We start from the raw sequence: 17442 nt of genomic DNA, 5'->3' as shown, positions 1-17442 counted from the left end.
CCTTAACACGTGTCAATGTTATACTTTACTCTTTTGTGTATTACATTTTCACAATGCATCTAGTGTTGGTTTTGCGATGATATTTGTGGGAGTGTTGGATAGGTCAAGGTCGTTCCAATTGTCACTTCCTGGTCGAAGTTTGTTTGGGAAAGGAACGATGACGTAAGCAGTGGGACCTGCTTCTTTTCATTGAAATGGTTTAAAAGACGCAGTGAACAATATAGTCTGGGAAATCTAACATGCAGGTTAAACTAAAACTAGGCGAGATCGTTGTTGTGGTCAAGAATATCTGTTTACAGGATGGATATCGCCCCACGGTTGATGGCAGTCCATGTACGTCAGGGACCAGCGTCAACTTCCACATCGAGTCTGCTTTATGGTATAAGACATTACTTCTCGAATCTGTGTATATCAACTGTGATGAACGCCAGGTTCACTGGGTAAGGAAAGAACACACGGCAGTGAAAACTATCGATGATGAAATCGAATCACAGAAACGGTTTGTTCCAGTTGGTGCCGAGATGTTGCATGGTGACATTGATGTTTATGATTTTGATCCAACCGTTGATGAGCTGGCAGACAAAGCAAATGACTGCATGTCTCAGTACAGAGACAGAAAGATAACATGGGAAATATTCCTAACTGAAGTGACACGCCTTCTTCATTGTTACATTTTCCCAGCTATCAGATTTACTGTGGATGACCGAGACATGCTACAGGATGTTTTGATGCTGGTGGAGAGTAAATTCGAAATGGTCGAAGCTGAAATTTTAAAGAAATCCAAATCAGTTGATATAACAGAACAAACCCTACTGAAACAGCGGACACGTATTCTGAAAAATGAAAATTTTGAAAGTGAACTTTATACAAGGTCTTGTAAGAAGGAGTTTTTATCTCTTCTTCACAGTCACCTGGAGAGAGATATCATGAGACTGAATTCAGAATTTGAGGGCACACAGCTTCAGGTTAACAGATACCGAGACTGTCAGGTATCAGCTGGAGCCAAACTTAAACTTGAGGACCTCAGAAAGAAGCGAGATGATGTTCATGAACAAATTGTTACATTACAGACTGCAAAAGAAACTTTGAGAAATGTATTGTTCCGTCCACCAGTCATGAAAAAGAAAAAATTGAAAAAGATCAAAGTGAAGGAAAATGTGTTCCATGATATATACTTGGAGGTGAATGACAGGCTCAGACTTCAGAAGGAAGATTTACAAAGGGTTTGTCTTGTAAAGGTTAAGATATCTTCAGTACGAGAGGCTATATTATCAGCTTTATCTGAACTTAATGCATCAAATGATCAATTAAGCCCAGTCCACATCACTGATGGTAGTGAGTTCTCTCTAGACATCATTGGTCTGAAAGACAAGCCTGAAGAATGGAAAACGTTGGAGGAAAAAGTCTACTCACTATTACAAAATCAGAAGTCACATGTTTTCTGCAGGCATCATCAAGCTGTTAAGATCATCATGGATAAAATCACAAGTGCTATTGATGAAACAAAGATGTTTGGTGCTTCATCTGAAAATATTGAGGGATTGTGGCAGTTTGTTAGCTTTAACAAAGCTTCCATTAGTGATATTGATGTGAGATTTGTAGAAACAACTGGTGGCTCTTCTCAGAGGAGACGACATAGACATGCTAAATCAACACTGTATTCTCCTGACTTAGTTGATGAAATTCTACCAATGGCTGTGGATGCTCTGAAGAAATCTCTCGAGAGAATCAAGGATGATATCCGCTCCCAGATGGAAGCAATGTGTTGTCTGCTGATCAACAGCATCCCGGAATGTGCTGGGAGCCCCAAGAATAAGGTGTGGGTGTCCTATGAAAATGTCTTATATACAGAGCTGCTGCCACATCTGTGTAATTTATATGAATTGACCTCTGCTCCAAAGTGTATCTCCTTATACAGAGGCATCACTCGTCTCTCCCTTCAAGACCTGCTTCTTGATGACAATATTGTTAATGTCATCCTCAGTGGATTGAAATCTGGAGCAGCAGCAGTGTACAGACGTAGCCGCAGTGTGACTTCAGGGAGTGAGAGCAGTGAAGAGTTTGAAATACTCAGTCGGAGGAGTTTGTCCAAGTCCTGTGTGAGTATTGAGATAAAGAAGTGTACACTTGAGGAGCTATACCAGATGGCAGACCGAGAGTGTCACCAGCTCTCAGGGAGCATCCCCAATCTGTTTGATGAAACCAACTGTGGTCCTGCTCCTGATAGTGATGTATCCCCGCAGAGATCATCTGCCACTGACAGCGATGACCTTGCAGATAGTGAGGCTGATGCTGAAGAAGAAAATGTTGCTGAAGAAGTTGAAGACCCTCAGACTCTTTTGGAGGACATGTTTTCTCCTGTTAAGCAACTCCTTCAGTCATCATTCAGGGCAAAGACGATGTTAGAGAAACTGCGCCGTTTGACGAGAGTGTTCCGATCACTTGGAACCCTGCTGTCAGATCTGAACAAGAATGGCCCCATGGCATGCTGTGATGAAATGCTGTCTATCATCATTGTGTTGCTACGATGTCTGGATGAAGAGACTTTTGTACGACTGTATGCCAGTGTTCTGCTCCTCATTGATCTGCGAGCCCCGTTCCTCAATGGCAGCGTCCATGACTGCAGCCTTACAAACTTTTATGGTGCCTTTGATTATTTATTCATGAGTCAGTTAAGCAAGAAACCAGTGTTAGACAGTCCTGCTGAATCCAATGGAAGCTTTGGCAGTAGGTGAGAGGTCACTTACCTCGGTATTGTTTTTAGTATGACTGTTCCACACCCATGGGAAAATGTGTATATCTCAAGTAATATAACATTAGGCATACAAGATGGACCAGGTCTGGTGAACAGTTTAAGGTCACATCTAAACATCTTTCTGACAACTGGCAGCATCCTGAACTGCATCTTCCAATGACTTGCTGTATAGAGACAGACATGTTTCATAATTCTGTTGCAAATGTGATAAAATAGTTCAATGCCCATTGTTACACACCATGAGTTGGATGATTAAGCAATCATGTTCAACACAAACTTTAGTCTGTTTGGATCAACATAATACCAGTGAATCACAGTCTAACTGAAGATGACGAAACTGACAGAATCAGGTCCAGAAGAGTTTTGATACACCCCCTAAATGTTGACATCCTATGCTTCTCACCATCGGGGCTGTTCCAGCAACAGTGCTACTGTTAGTTCCTTGTGTGCAACTTTACTGTTACTTTACCTTTCTTAAACTTCACTTGGAAACTTTATACAAAATGATGATAGTTTGTGAAATAAGTTTTTATTCTGGGGACACAATGTGCAGGTATTTTCGCTTAACAGATAGGCATTTTAAGTACTGCCAAATCATGTACATAGAAAATATAGTGTAGGTTATATATATAAAAGATGTACATGCTTTCCCTTCCTACTGGAACGAAAAGTAGTTTTTACATTTCCATTTTTATTTCCACTCTCCAACATGCATAGTACAATGGTATGCATACCTCCACTCTACAACACGCATAGTACAATGGTATGATGGTATGCATACCTCCACTCACACACATATACACTTACATATCTAAGTAGATACTTAATATTCCCCCTTCCACTGAAAGAGAACTTTTTCCAGAGTTGGTCTAATGATTACATTTCATTTTGCATTGAAATTAATTTTTGATCTTGAACCAATTTTGAGGTTTTGAGGTTAAATTTTGCTGGGCACGCCATGCAAATATGCTTGCTAATGTTAGTGACGTAATGAAGGGGAAGCAACTCTGCTCACCATACGAAAATATTCCTACCACTAATTAATACCGATTTTAACCTGTTAAATTTCTATTTCATCAGAATCATTTTGACCCAGACAGACTGTACCAGGCTACAACAACGTCAAATACCATGAGAGATACATAAAGAACATGACTGATTTATGCTTTGTGTCGGTGTATGTGAGGTTGATGTAATGGCATACCCCTATTCTTGAGTGATGTTTCATTGGGATGTCGGACCAGGATATTATTTATGTAGAGCATAACAGTATTAGATGCGCTGATCACTTTACGGTTTAACACTTAATTATTAACTCATATCTATGAAGAACCTCCATCATAAGTTGGCATCCATGTTTCTATCTGAAATAGTTCTGCTATATTATTTGTGATACATGTTTTGTATTGGGTGAGTGAGTTGAATTATTTGGGATAGTAGGACACATTTTGGCAGCTTTACATCCCAGTCTTCCTGTCTGACAGTTGTCCAGGCACTGTTACTGTTGTGCCCTGTCACAATCTGTTTAGTGTCACAGTCTCAATATGCCTGTGTCCCATGCACATGTCGCTATGGTTGCTGTTGAATTTGCTTGTTATTGTTTAAGTCCAATTGTCTCAAAAGCAGACCAATGAATTGCAGACTAAACTGAAAACTAATAACCATACAATACTCAATGAAATACTGATCATTATCAAAACATTAAGGTGAACTCTGTCAACTCAGAATTTGTCATTCAAAAAAATCATTAAATATTGACACAGTTCAGTATTTGTTACGAGGGCGGACTGCAAAGGGAGGAAAAGCAAGGTGTGCAAGAAAGGACAGATGGCACAGCACAGGTTAATGAAACAATGGCTTTGTCGGCACTTGAGCACTTGCTTCTCATACACTTGGCTGTCCCACTCTGTGTACACCTCCCTTGTAGCAAATAACGAACTGTGTCAATATTTTAATGATAGTTTGTTGACAAGTTTTTTGTATTTTTAGGTCACAAACTCTGCAAGAAAACTCTGTTGGTCTGATATTTTGCTTATGATCAGCGTTTCATTGAGCATTATGGGTTCATTAGTTTACAAGTTAGACTGCAATTCATTGGTTCGCTTTTGAGCCAAATGGACTGTAGTTAAGTGTTCATAATAGTTTTGTGTGTTACAAGACAAACACATTTACTCACAATGTTATTGTGATAACCATGTAAGTATTACGTTTTTGTTATGTTCCTGTGTGAACTGTTTGTTTCAAGTACCACCCTGCTACAGTTGCAGTCCTACCCTCACCAGTGTTCTCGGTTGCTGTAACTGACCTCTACACCAGTAATGTACAAAAACATCCCGAGCTTCACCATGTGTTTTCTCAATCAGTACTATATTTTTGGTATTATAGAAGAGAATGTCATACAGTGTATTGTGCACAGTGTGACAATTGAGCAGATACTTTCATCAAGAATATTTGTTTCTCTTCTGCTCCTGTCAATATAAAAAATGATGTTTATGGATTAATGAGTGCCTCAATTTGTAGAGTACTTAAGGGTTTTGTTAGAGGGAATATGTGTACCAGGTTTGTGGTGATGCAGTACCAGTAGTGTGTCTGGATCAACTTACTGGCCATGTCCCTCTGTTTGTCCCTCCCTGGGATGTACCTTGGTATAGATACTAGTAAGTTGTGATTGTCTTGATTATGCAGGTCAGGAAGTCACTAAATGACTATGTTTGTCCGTCCCTGGGATGTACCTTGGTATAGATACTAGTAAGTTGTGATTGTCTTGATTATGCAGGTCAGGAAGTCACTAAATGACTATGTTTGTCCGTCCCTGGGATGTACCTTGGTATAGATACTAGTAAGTTGTGGTTGTCTTGATTATACAGGTAGGGAAGTCCAGTGCATTTACATGGTGTTCTAATCTGGGATCACAAGTTATCAGGTTCATAATTAAGTGTATGTAAAATGTTTTATATGCCCTTACTGGGTAAAAATCTTTCAAGAATTTCATTTATTGAATGAATACATTACTTAAATTCTTGGAAATGGTTTTAAAATTAACTTCACACCTTAAGAGCATTGATGACCTGTTATCTTTATGTTTCCATATGTAACTGTAAGTTTTGATTCTTTGTTATATATCATGATAAAGCACATGAGTATTTCTTTTTATTTCCTGTCTTGTCTGATGACAGAACTTTGTATCTGCTTCAAGGGCTATAAGCACTTGACTGCACGTTTGATTGTTAAGCTTTCTTGTCCCTGAGGTACAGCTGCAGCAGATGAGCCAAGAACATTGGGACCACTGGGACAATGACCACAGGGTCATGACCTTTTGTAGCTGTTAACTGTTAGGTTGTTTTGTGAATCATGATTTTAGTGCTGGACAGACATTGTTCAGGACAAGGGTTGCACTGGATGGACATTATCTTTAGAGCTGTATGTAGATACCTTGAGTGCCAGGTGACAGAGTCACTTTACTCCAAGACTGGTAACTGTTATCCTATGCATTCCTCATTTTAGAAAGATACTCTTTATGAACGTTTTATAGATTCCTAACATTCCTGAAACTTGTATTTGTATATTTTCATAGTTATGTTACAATGGTTACTGTACTAACAATATGCAGTGCTGTCACAACACAGTACTGGTCTACTTTGGACAGAGATATTTTACTTGGGTTTAGAGATTTTCTGGCCATGGATTTATTTTAGCTTACAGAATCATAGCCCCCAAACATGATATTCTGGTCCAAATGATGAAAAGGTATGAACTTACATGCTGTCTTTTTGCATACTGTTATTAAATAATATACAGTTATTATATCGTTAGTAACACATTCCGGAATCTAACATGTTTGTTGTTTTACCTTATCTGTTTTCAAAAGTTTTGAAATCTTTGACTGGTTTACCTTGTTCTTGTTGCTTGCATATACTACAAACTATAAGCCCTGATGCAAATTTCCTAGTGATGCCTGTCTGGTTGCTGGGATCTTGTTATAGACAGTGCTGACGCTCACTGATGTAGTGACTTGTAACCTACAATTATGTAAAGACCCACCATGCTTCAATCCAGATTTCTTTTGCTAGAGCTGTTGACTTTGTAGAATCTTTACAATAAAACTTTAATCAGACCAACAAGCTTTGTAATATATGTTTTCATGAAACGTTACATGTATCAGAAGGCATGTTTTTTGTGTACCCACTTAGTATACTGAGGTCACCTCCACCTTTATAATCTACCCTCTATATGTACCCAAGTCACATCCACCTCTATAGTTTACACACTCCATGTGTCCGGATCACCTCCACCTCTGTAGTCTACTAACTGCATGTATCCAGGTCACATCCTCCTCTATAGTTTACCCACTCCATGTACCCAACCCACATCCACCACTATAATCTACCCAATATATGTACCCAGGTCACCTTCACCTCTGTAGTCTACCCACTCCATGTACCCAGGTCACATCCATCTCTATAGTCTGCCCAATATATGTACCCGGGTCCCATCCACCTCTGTAGTCTACCCACTCCATGTACCCGGGTCCCATCCACCTCTGTAGTCAACCCGCTCCATGTACCCAGGTCATATTCACCTCTGTAGTTTACCCACTCCATGTACCCAGGTCACCTCCACCTCTGTAGTTTACCCACTCCATGTACCCAGGTCACCTCCACCTCTATAATCTACCCTCTATATGTACACATGTCACCTCCACCTCTATAATCTACCCTCTATATGTGCATGTCACATCCACCTCTGTAGTTGACCCACTCCATGTACCAGGGTCACATCTACCTCTATAGTCTACCTTCTATATGTACAGGTCACATCTACCTCCATAGTCTACTCTCTATATGTACACATGTCACATCTACCTCTGTTAGTCTATCCACTCCATGTACCCAGGTCACATCCACCTCTACAGTCTACCCACTCCATGTACCCAGGTCACCTCAACCTCTGTAGTCTACCCACTCCATGTATCCAGGTCACCTCCACCTCTGTAGTCTACCCACTCCATGTACCCAGGTCACCTCCACCTCTATAATCTACTTCTATATGTACCCAGGTCACCTCCATTTCTGTAGTCTACCCAATCCATGTACCCAGGTCACCTCCACCTCTGTAGTCTACCCAATCCATGTACCAAGGTCACCTCCATCTCTGTAGTCTACCCAATCCATGTACCCAGGTCACCTCCACCTCTATAATCTACTTCTATATGTACCCAGGTCACCTCCACCTCTGTAGTCTACCCACTCCATGTACCCAGGTCACCTCCACCTCTATAATCTACTTCTATATGTACCCAGGTCACCTCCACCTCTATAATCTACTTCTATATGTACCCAGGTCACCTCCACCTCTGTAGTCTACCCAATCCATGTACCCAGGTCACCTCCACCTCTATAATCTACTTCTATATGTACCCAGGTCACCTCCACCTCTGTAGTCTACCCTCTCCATGTACCCAGGTCACCTCCACCTCTATAATCTACTTCTATATGTACCCAGGTCACCTCCATCTCTCTAGTCTACCCACTCCATGTACCCAGGTCACCTCCACCTCTGTAGTCTGCCTATTCGGTGTATCCAGGTCACCTCCACCTCTATAATCTACCTCTATATGTACCAAGGTCACCTCCACCTCTGTAGTCTACCCACCCCATGTACCCAGGTCACCTCCACCTCTGTAGTCTACCTACTCCATGTACCCAGGTCACCTCTGTAGTCTACCCACTCCATGTACCCAGGTCACCTCCACCTCTATAATCTACTTCTATATGTACCCAGGTCACCTCCACCTCTATAATCTACCTCTATATGTACCCATGTGACCTCCACCTCTGTAGTCTACCCATTCCATGTACCCAGGTCACCTCCGTAGTCTACCCTCTCCATGTACCCAGGTCACCTCTGTAGTCTACCCACTCCATGTACCCAGGTCACCTCCACCTCTATAATCTACTTCTATATGTACCCAGGTCACCTCCACCTCTATAATCTACTTCTATATGTACCCATGTGACCTCCACCTCTGTAGTCTACCCATTCCATGTACCCAGGTCACCTCCGTAGTCTACCCTCTCCATGTACCCAGGTCACCTCCACCTCTGTAATCTACCTCTATATGTACCAAGGTCACCTCCATCTCTGTAGTCTACCCACTCCATGTACCCAGGTCACCTCCACCTCTATAATCCACCTCTATATGCACCCAGGTCACCTCCACCTTTATAGTCTACCCGTTCCATGTACCCAGGTCACCCTTCCATTGCTGCTGTTCACCATATGACCTAACGAGGTCACATGCCACCTCCAAATCTGTACTGACCTCAACCTCTGTACAAATGTTTAATTTTCAAACACCTCACAGTCATTTGAATTTGCCCACAGTCACTTGAACTTGCCCACAGGCACTTGAACTTGTCCAAAGTCCTAGTCAACACTCTTCCACGTCTTCCCGAGTACCCTCACTCCCCGGCCTGTCTCACTGCATCCTCGAAACATCGTTCACACCAGAGTGAATGAATGAGTGAGTTTGAGTTTACGACGCTTTTAGCTATGTTCCAGCAAAATCACGGTTGGGGACACCAGAAATGGGCTTCGGCCATTGTACCCATTAGGGGAATCCTGCGAACGGCGAACGGCGAACGGCGAACGGCGAACGTGCATTGTGGTCCTGGGCCCTTATTCTCGAAACGTTCGTAGCCCTAAGAATTCTTGACGTTGGTCGTAGCCAATGTGTTAAGAATGGGCTTAAGAAGTTCGTAGGGCTACGAACGTATAGAGAATAGCTAGCCTGAATATTCTCAGACAAAGATGCACTTGAAAAGCAACAGATGTGGCGACATTCCTAGATCGGGCATAATGATAATAGAGTGACATTCCTTCGAGGTAATACCGGTGATTATGTCGTCATATCATTAGACTTCTCTATAATGAGTATGTGGTAGTTGTACAACTGGCAGGCATACAGCTGACATTAGAATCCATGTGTCTGCCCAACATGTGATAATGGGACTGTACACCAGCGGAACATATACACTATCGGATGAAGGGGGTTAAGGGTGGAGGAGATCTTCCAGTTGTCTTTTTTTAAATCCAAAGATGGCCCCAGCAGTTGTTCACGATGTACTCATCCAGTTTTCATACATTGTCCAGTCAGCAGCCAGAGAGGAACAAAGGCTGTGTTCACTATGCAGGCAAACCCTTCTAAATGAAGTATTTATTATATACCTGGAAAAAACAAGCATGCTCACCGTTATCTTTCAAAGATGTGCATTCCAGTATTCTGCAGTATGATATGTGGTCTGTTTGGATCCACATTTAAAGCGTTGACCTCGGATACAATTGGTGCTTTATTAACGCCCAAGTGTATATACTGCAGGATTATACACAGGCGTCGTGCATCTATGTTGCTATTGTGATTAAATACGTGTTTAAGGGCAGTTAGGGCCATTGTTGTATAACATGGTACTTTGATAAGAAGAGTTTACAACATGATGATCGTGTGCTTTAGGCGTATTGCTTTGAAGCTAGAGAGGGATCGCGCTATTGCTAGATCTACCGATAGATAATAGGAAGATTATTGTATTTATCGTAATGGTACTAACTTATGTAACGCTATATTTGCATTTTCGTGGGTACCACCCCTCGGTAATGCCCACGTCGACAGAGGAATGTTGTCACGGTACGGGGACATCTTGTTGTGTTGCGACACTCAGCTTGTTTAGCAGCTCTAATCATTAAAACCAGCTTAATCTCAGCTGTAATGTGCTTTTATTACCAAGATGGTTCATCTTGTACATCTTGTGCTGCTTTTAGAAACGAACTCTTTGACATCTTCTGATAACTTTGTCTCCACAAGTAACCATGGAATTTGAACCTTAAGGAAACAGAAATAAAGTTTACAGTGACTCTGATTGTGAGGGGTTTCTTGAGTGAGTGAGTCAGTCAGTCAGTCAGTGAGAGGGTGAGTGAATGAGTGACAGGGTGAGTGGCAAGGTGAGTGAGAGAGAGAGTGATTGAATGAGAGATTGATTGAGTGAGTGAGAGGGTGAGTGAATGAGAGGGTAAATGAACGAGAGGGTGATTGAGAGGTTGAGTGAGTGAGAGGTTGAGTGAGTGAGAGGGTGAGTGAGAGAGAGGGTGAGTGGGTGAGCGGATGAGTGAGAGAGAGGATGAGTGAGAGAGAAGGTGAGTGAGTGAGAGGGTGAGCGAGTGAGTGAGAGGGTGAGTGAATGAGTGACTGGGTGAGTGACAAGGTGAGTGAGAGGGTGAGTGAGCGAGAGGGTGATTGAGAGGGTGAGTGAGCGAGAGGGTGATTGAGAGGTTGAGTGAGTGAGAGGGTGAGTGAGAGAGGGTAAGTGAGAGAGAGGGTAAGTGAGAGAGAGGGTAAGTGAGAGAGAGGGTGAGTGAGTGAGAAGGTGAGTGAGTGAGAGGGTAAATGAGCGAGAGGGTGATTCAGAGGGTGAGTGAGTGAGAGGGTGGGAGAGAGAGAGGGTAGGTGAGTGAGAGGGTGAGTGAGTGAGAGGGTGAGTGAGAGGGCAAATGAGCGATAGGGTAATTGAGAGGGTGAGTGAGAGAGAGTGAGAGTGAGTGAGAGGTTGAGTGAGAGAGAGGGTAAATAAGCGAGAAGGATGAGTGAGAGGGTGAGAGAGAGGGTGAATGAGTGAGAGGGTGAGTGAGTGAGTGAGAGAGGGTGAGTGAGTGAGTGAGAGGATGAGTGCGTGAGAGAGTGAGTGAGTGAGAGGGTGAGTGTAAGTAAGAGAGAGGATGAGTTAGAGAGAGGGTGAGTGAGCGAGAGGGAGAGTGAGTGAGGGGGTGAGTGAGTGAGAGAGGGTGAGTGAACGAGGGGTGAGTGAGTGAGAGGGTGAGTGAATGAGAGTGAGTGAGTGAGAGGGTGAGTGAGTGAGTAAGAGAGAGGGTGAGTGAGAGAGAGGATGAGTGAGTGAGTGAGTGAGAGGATGAGTGCGTGAGAGAGTGAGTGAGTGAGAGGGTGAGTGTGAGTAAGAGAGAGGATGAGTTAGAGAGAGGGTGAGTGAGAGAGAGGGTGAGTGGGTGAGCGGATGAGTGAGTGAGAGAGGATGAGTGAGAGAGAAGGTGAGTGAGTGAGAGGGTGAGCGAGTGAGTGAGAGGGTGAGTGAATGAGTGACAGGGTGAGTGAGAGAGTAAATGAATGAGAGATTGAGTGAGTGAGAGGGTGAGTGAGCGAGAGGGTGATTGAGAGGTTGAGTGAGTGAGAGGGTGAGTGAGAGAGGGTAAGTGAGAGAGAGGGTAAGTGAGAGAGAGGGTGAGTGAGTGAGAAGGTGAGTGAGTGAGAGGGTAAATGAGCGAGAGGGTGATTGAGAGGGTGAGTGAGTGAGAGGGTGGGAGAGAGAGAGGGTAGGTGAGTGAGAGGTGAGTGAGTGAGAGGGTGAGTGAGAGGGCAAATGAGCGATAGGGTAATTGAGAGGGTGAGTGAGAGAGAGGGTAAATAAGCGAGAAGGATGAGTGAGAGGGTGAGAGAGAGGGTGAATGAGTGAGAGGGTGAGTGAGTGCGTGAGAGGATGAGTGCATGAGAGAGTGAGTGAGTGAGAGGGTGAGTGTAAGTAAGAGAGAGGATGACTTAGAGAGAGGATGAGTGAGTGAGAGGGTGAGTGAGTGAGGGGGTGAGTGAGTGAGAGAGGGTGAGTGAACGAGGGGTGAGTGAGTGAGTGAGTGAGTGAGTGAGAGAGAGGGTGAGCTATTGTAGTCCTCACTATAACCGGTTCAAGTCAACAGATGGAGCCAGTGTGATCCTCACTCTAACCAGTTCTAATCAACAGCTAGAGCCAGTGTGTGGTCCTCAACCTAACCTAGTCAACAAGATGGTCCCTACAGCTTTAAAACTGTTCCGGGTCGATAGGTGGGTGGTTGGTGGGAGCTACAGATACGTCACGAGTCAGAAGTGTCTCCACTGCGACAGGAGGCAGGCTGCTGTTGTTTCTCTCACTTCGGAGACTTTGATTCCACAATGCGCAGTCCTTCATCGGTTGTGTGTGTTTTGTGTGTGATGCTCAGTACAAGTGGAGCACTGTCGCAGGTAGGTATATATTCATGTTCTCTAAAGTGTTTTAGGTATATGCATGCTTCCTAAATCCTTCAGATATATATATTTATATATGTTCCATAAAGTGTTAAGGCACATAATTGTTCCCTAACGTATTTCCTAAGACCTAATGTGTATACATATGTAACAGAGTGGATATTTTCTGGGAATAAAATTCTTACGTGCGTGAAATGAATGCTACTTGTGCTGGTGCTACTTGTGTGCACTAGTTCTGTTAAGATGTTGACTTTGTGCTTTAACAATATGAAGTTACACAAAGAACGCAATGGAATGAACGCTACTATGTTTTGATGTTTTTAGAGTTAAGACTAATTTCGGAGATTGTAGATCAGCTGCTACAGTTTGGACTAACCCGGAATAGTATGGAAATCTCGGAAATACATCAAGACTGTATGATATATTTCACATTAAATGAAGAATAGTAGTTGAGTGAAGACCATTCCATGGTCTTTCACGGAGTCAGCATTGACTTTGTTGGTCCTTTGCCTAAAACATTTGACGAGGACTTATTGTTTTTGATACTGAGAGGGACTGAGACGAAGGGTTATTTGTCATCTGAATGAAGAGCTCAGCCTTCGGAGGTAAAAGTTTGCTCTCTTCTTTCCGGATGCAGCTGACCGTACAGGTGTAATCACGATGTGGATGTAGGTGACGGTGTTCCTGCGATACGACATTCTTACGGGATAACCCAATCAAACTTGACGCCGTGAAGAAGGACGTTCTGTACAATCGCAATATTGAAACACGTCATAGTGACCTTGACGTCACCATGGATTCATGAAATCAAGTCAAATGGTATTTTCTAAAAATACCACCTCTAATTATCCAGTTCCCAGACTGATGACTGTCCGGAGAGAATCAGTACGTAAACTGTTCGTGGGTAATCAGTAAGTAAACTGAACGGGAAGAATCATTATGTAACCTGTAAGGGGACAGACAATCAGTATGTAAACTGTTCGTGGGTAATCAGTAAGTAAACTGAACGGGAAGAATCATTATGTAACCTGTAAGGGGACAGACAATCAGTATGTAAACTGTACTGGAAGAATCAGCATGTTAACTGTAAGCCTAAAGTCAGTATGTAAACTGAACGGGAAGAATCATTATGTAACCTGTAAGGGGACAGACAATCAGTAAGTAAACTGAACGGGAAGAACCATTATGTAACCTGTAAGGGGACAGACAATCAGTATGTAAACTGTACTGGAAGAATCAGCATGTTAACTGTAAGCCTAAAGTCAGTATGTAAACTGAACGGGAAGAATCATTATGTAACCTGTAAGGGGACAGACAATCAGTATGTAAACTGTACTGGAAGAATCAGCATGTTAACTGTAAGCCTAAAGTCAGTAAGTAAACTGAACGGGAAGAATCATTATGTAACCTGTAAGGGGACAGACAATCAGTATGTAAACTGTACTGGAAGAATCAGCATGTTAACTGTAATCCTAAAGTCAGTATGTAAACTGAACGGGAAGAATCATTATGTAACCTGTAAGGGGACAGACAATCAGTATGTAAACTGTACTGGAAGAATCAGCATGTTAACTGTAAGCCTAAAGTCAGTATGTAAACTGAACGGGAAGAATCATTATGTAACCTGTAAGGGGACAGACAATCAGTATGTAAACTGTACTGGAAGTATCAGCATGTTAACTGTAAGCCTAAAGTCAGTATGTAAACTGAACGGGAAGAATCATTATGTAACCTGTAAGGGGACAGACAATCAGTATGTAAACTGTACTGGAAGAATCAGCATGTTAACTGTAACCCTAAAGTCAGTATGTAAACTGTACTGGAAGTATCAGCATGTTAACTGTAAGCCTAAAGTCAGTATGTAAACTGTACTGGAAGTATCAGCATGTTAACTGTAAGCCTAAAGTCAGTATGTAAACTGTACTGGAAGAATCAGCATCTTAACTGTAAGCCTAAAGTCAGTATGTAAACTGAACGGGAAGAATCAGCATGTTAACTGTAAGCCTAAAGTCAGTATGTAAACTGTACTGGAAGTATCAGCATGTTAACTGTAAGCCTAAAGTCAGTATGTAAACTGTACTGGAAGTATCAGCATGTTAACTGAAAGCCTAAAGTCAGTAAGTAAACTGAACGGGAAGAATCAGCATGTTAACTGTAAGCCTAAAGTCAGTATGTAAACTGTACTGGAAGAATCAGCATGTTAACTGTAAGCCTAAAGTCAGTAAGTAAACTGAACGGGAAGAATCAGCATGTTAACTGTAAGCCTAAAGTCAGTATGTAAACTGTACTGGAAGTATCAGCATGTTAACTGTAAGCCTAAAGTCAGTATGTAAACTGTACTGGAAGTATCAGCATGTTAACTGTAAGCCTAAAGTCAGTAAGTAAACTGAACGGGAAGAATCAGCATGTTACTGTAAGCCTAAAGTCAGTATGTAAACTGTACTGGAAGAATCAGCTAGCGTGTAAACTGTACACGGACAATCAGTATGTAAACTGTGCGGGGACAATCAGTATGTAAACTGTGCGGGGACAATCAGTATGTAAACTGTGCGTGGACAATCAGTATGTAACCTGTGCGGGAACAATCAGTATGTAAACTGTGCGGGGACAATCAGTATGTAACCTGTGCGGGGACAATCAGTATGTAAACTGTGGCGGGGACAATCAGTATGTAACCTGAGCGGGAACAATCAGTATGTAAACTGTACAGGGACAATCAGTATGTAAACTGTGCGGGGACAATCAGTATGTAAACTGTACAGGGACAATCAGTATGTAAACTGTGGCGGGGACAATCAGTATGTAAACTGTGCGGGGACAATCAGTATGTAAACTGTGCGGGGACAATCAGTATGTAAACTGTGCGGGGACAATCACTTTGTAAACTGTGGGGGGGACAATCACTATGTAAACTGTGGCGGGGACAATCAGTATGTAAACTGTAAGGGGACAATCAGTATGTAAACTGTGCGGGGACAATCAGTATGTAAACTGTGCGGGGACAATCACTATCTAAACTGTACAGGGACAATCACTATGTAAACTGTGGGGGGGACAATCAGTATGTAAACTGTGCGGGGACAATCAGTATGTAACCTGTGCGGGGACAATCAGTATGTAAATTGTACAGGGACAATCAGTATGTAACCTGTAAGGGGACAATCAGTATGTAAACTGTACACGGACAATCAGTATGTAAACTGTGCGGGGACAATCAGTATGTAAACTGTACAGGGACAATCACTATGTAAACTGTGGGGGGGACAATCACTATGTAAACTGTGCGGGGACAATCAGTTTGTAAACTGTGCGGGGACAATCAGTATGTAAACTGTGCGTGGACAATCAGTATGTAACCTGTGCGGGAACAATCAGTATGTAAACTGTACAGGGACAATCAGTATGTAAACTGTGCGGGGACAATCAGTATGTAACCTGTGCGGGGACAATCAGTATGTAACCTGTACGGTGACAATCACTTTGTAAACTGTGGCGGGGACAATCAGTATGTAAACTGTGCGGGGACAATCAGTATGTAAACTGTGGCGGGGACAATCAGTATGTAAACTGTACAGGGACAATCAGTATGTAAACTGTGCGGGGACAATCACTATGTAAACTGTGCGGGGACAATCACTATGTAAACTGTACAGGGACAATCAGTATGTAAACTGTGCGGGGACAATCACTATGTAAACTGTGCGGGGACAATCAGTATGTAAACTGTACAGGGACAATCAGTATGTAAACTGTGCGGGGACAATCAGTATGTAAACTGTGCGGGGACAATCACTATGTAAACTGTGCGGGGACAATCACTATCTAAACTGTACAGGGACAATCACTATGTAAACTGCGGGGGGGACAATCAGTATGTAAACTGTGCGGGGACAATCAGTATGTAACCTGTGCGGGGACAATCAGTATGTAAATTGTACAGGGACAATCAGTATGTAACCTGTAAGGGGACAATCAGTATGTAAACTGTACACGGACAATCAGTATGTAAACTGTACAGGGACAATCAGTATGTAAACTGTGGGGGGGACAATCACTATGTAAACTGTGCGGGGACAATCAGTATGTAAACTGTGGCGGGAACAATCAGTATGTAAACTGTGCGGGGACAATCACTTTGTAAACTGTACAGGGACAATCAGTATGTAAACTGTGCGGGGACAATCACTATGTAAACTGTGGCGGGGACAATCAGTATGTAAACTGTGCGGGGACAATCAGTATGTAAACTGTGGCGGGGACAATCAGTATGTAAACTGTAAGGGGACAATCAGTATGTAAACTGTAAGGGGACAATCAGTATGTAAACTGTGCGGGGACAATCACTATCTAAACTGTACAGGGACAATCACTATGTAAACTGCGGGGGGGACAATCAGTATGTAAACTGTGGCGGGGACAATCAGTATGTAACCTGTGCGGGGACAATCAGTATGTAAATTGTACAGGGACAATCAGTATGTAACCTGTAAGGGGACAATCAGTATGTAAACTGTACACGGACAATCAGTATGTAAACTGTGCGGGGACAATCAGTATGTAAACTGTACAGGGACAATCACTATGTAAACTGTGGGGGGGACAATCACTATGTAAACTGTGCGGGGACAAT

General features: G+C 42.7%; 2 protein-coding genes across 3 annotated transcripts in view; both read left to right on the top strand.

Annotated features, from left to right (window-relative positions):
* The first annotated feature begins 122 nt into the window (after positions 1-122).
* On the top strand, positions 123-6864 carry LOC137273098 (uncharacterized). The gene has a single exon (XM_067805550.1). The coding sequence runs from the start codon at positions 240-242 to the stop codon at positions 2733-2735; it is 2496 nt and encodes an 831-aa protein (XP_067661651.1). The 5' UTR covers positions 123-239; the 3' UTR covers positions 2736-6864.
* Positions 6865-12636: 5772 nt separating this feature from the next.
* LOC137273097 (A disintegrin and metalloproteinase with thrombospondin motifs 6-like) overlaps positions 12637-17442 on the top strand; it is a 111970-nt gene continuing 107164 nt past the window's right edge. The window contains exon 1 of one of the 2 annotated variants that reach the window (XM_067805548.1): positions 12637-12809. In XM_067805548.1, coding sequence (XP_067661649.1) covers positions 12741-12809 — 69 coding nt within the window. In that variant the 5' untranslated portion in view covers positions 12637-12740. The remainder of the gene's footprint in view (positions 12810-17442) is intronic. The other variant, XM_067805549.1, reaches the window with a different exon arrangement.

The sequence above is a fragment of the Haliotis asinina genome, chromosome 2 (genome assembly GCF_037392515.1).
Source record: "Haliotis asinina isolate JCU_RB_2024 chromosome 2, JCU_Hal_asi_v2, whole genome shotgun sequence".
Classification (NCBI taxonomy): domain Eukaryota; kingdom Metazoa; phylum Mollusca; class Gastropoda; order Lepetellida; family Haliotidae; genus Haliotis; species Haliotis asinina.
The sequence above is the reverse complement of the archived record's forward strand: the minus strand, read 5'-3'. Positions and strand labels throughout refer to the sequence as shown.

Excerpts from the sequence above, each read along its gene's own strand:
- LOC137273098 (XM_067805550.1), top strand. The coding sequence starts at position 240 with ATGCAGGTTAAACTAAAACTAGGCGAGATCGTTGTTGTGGTCAAGAAT.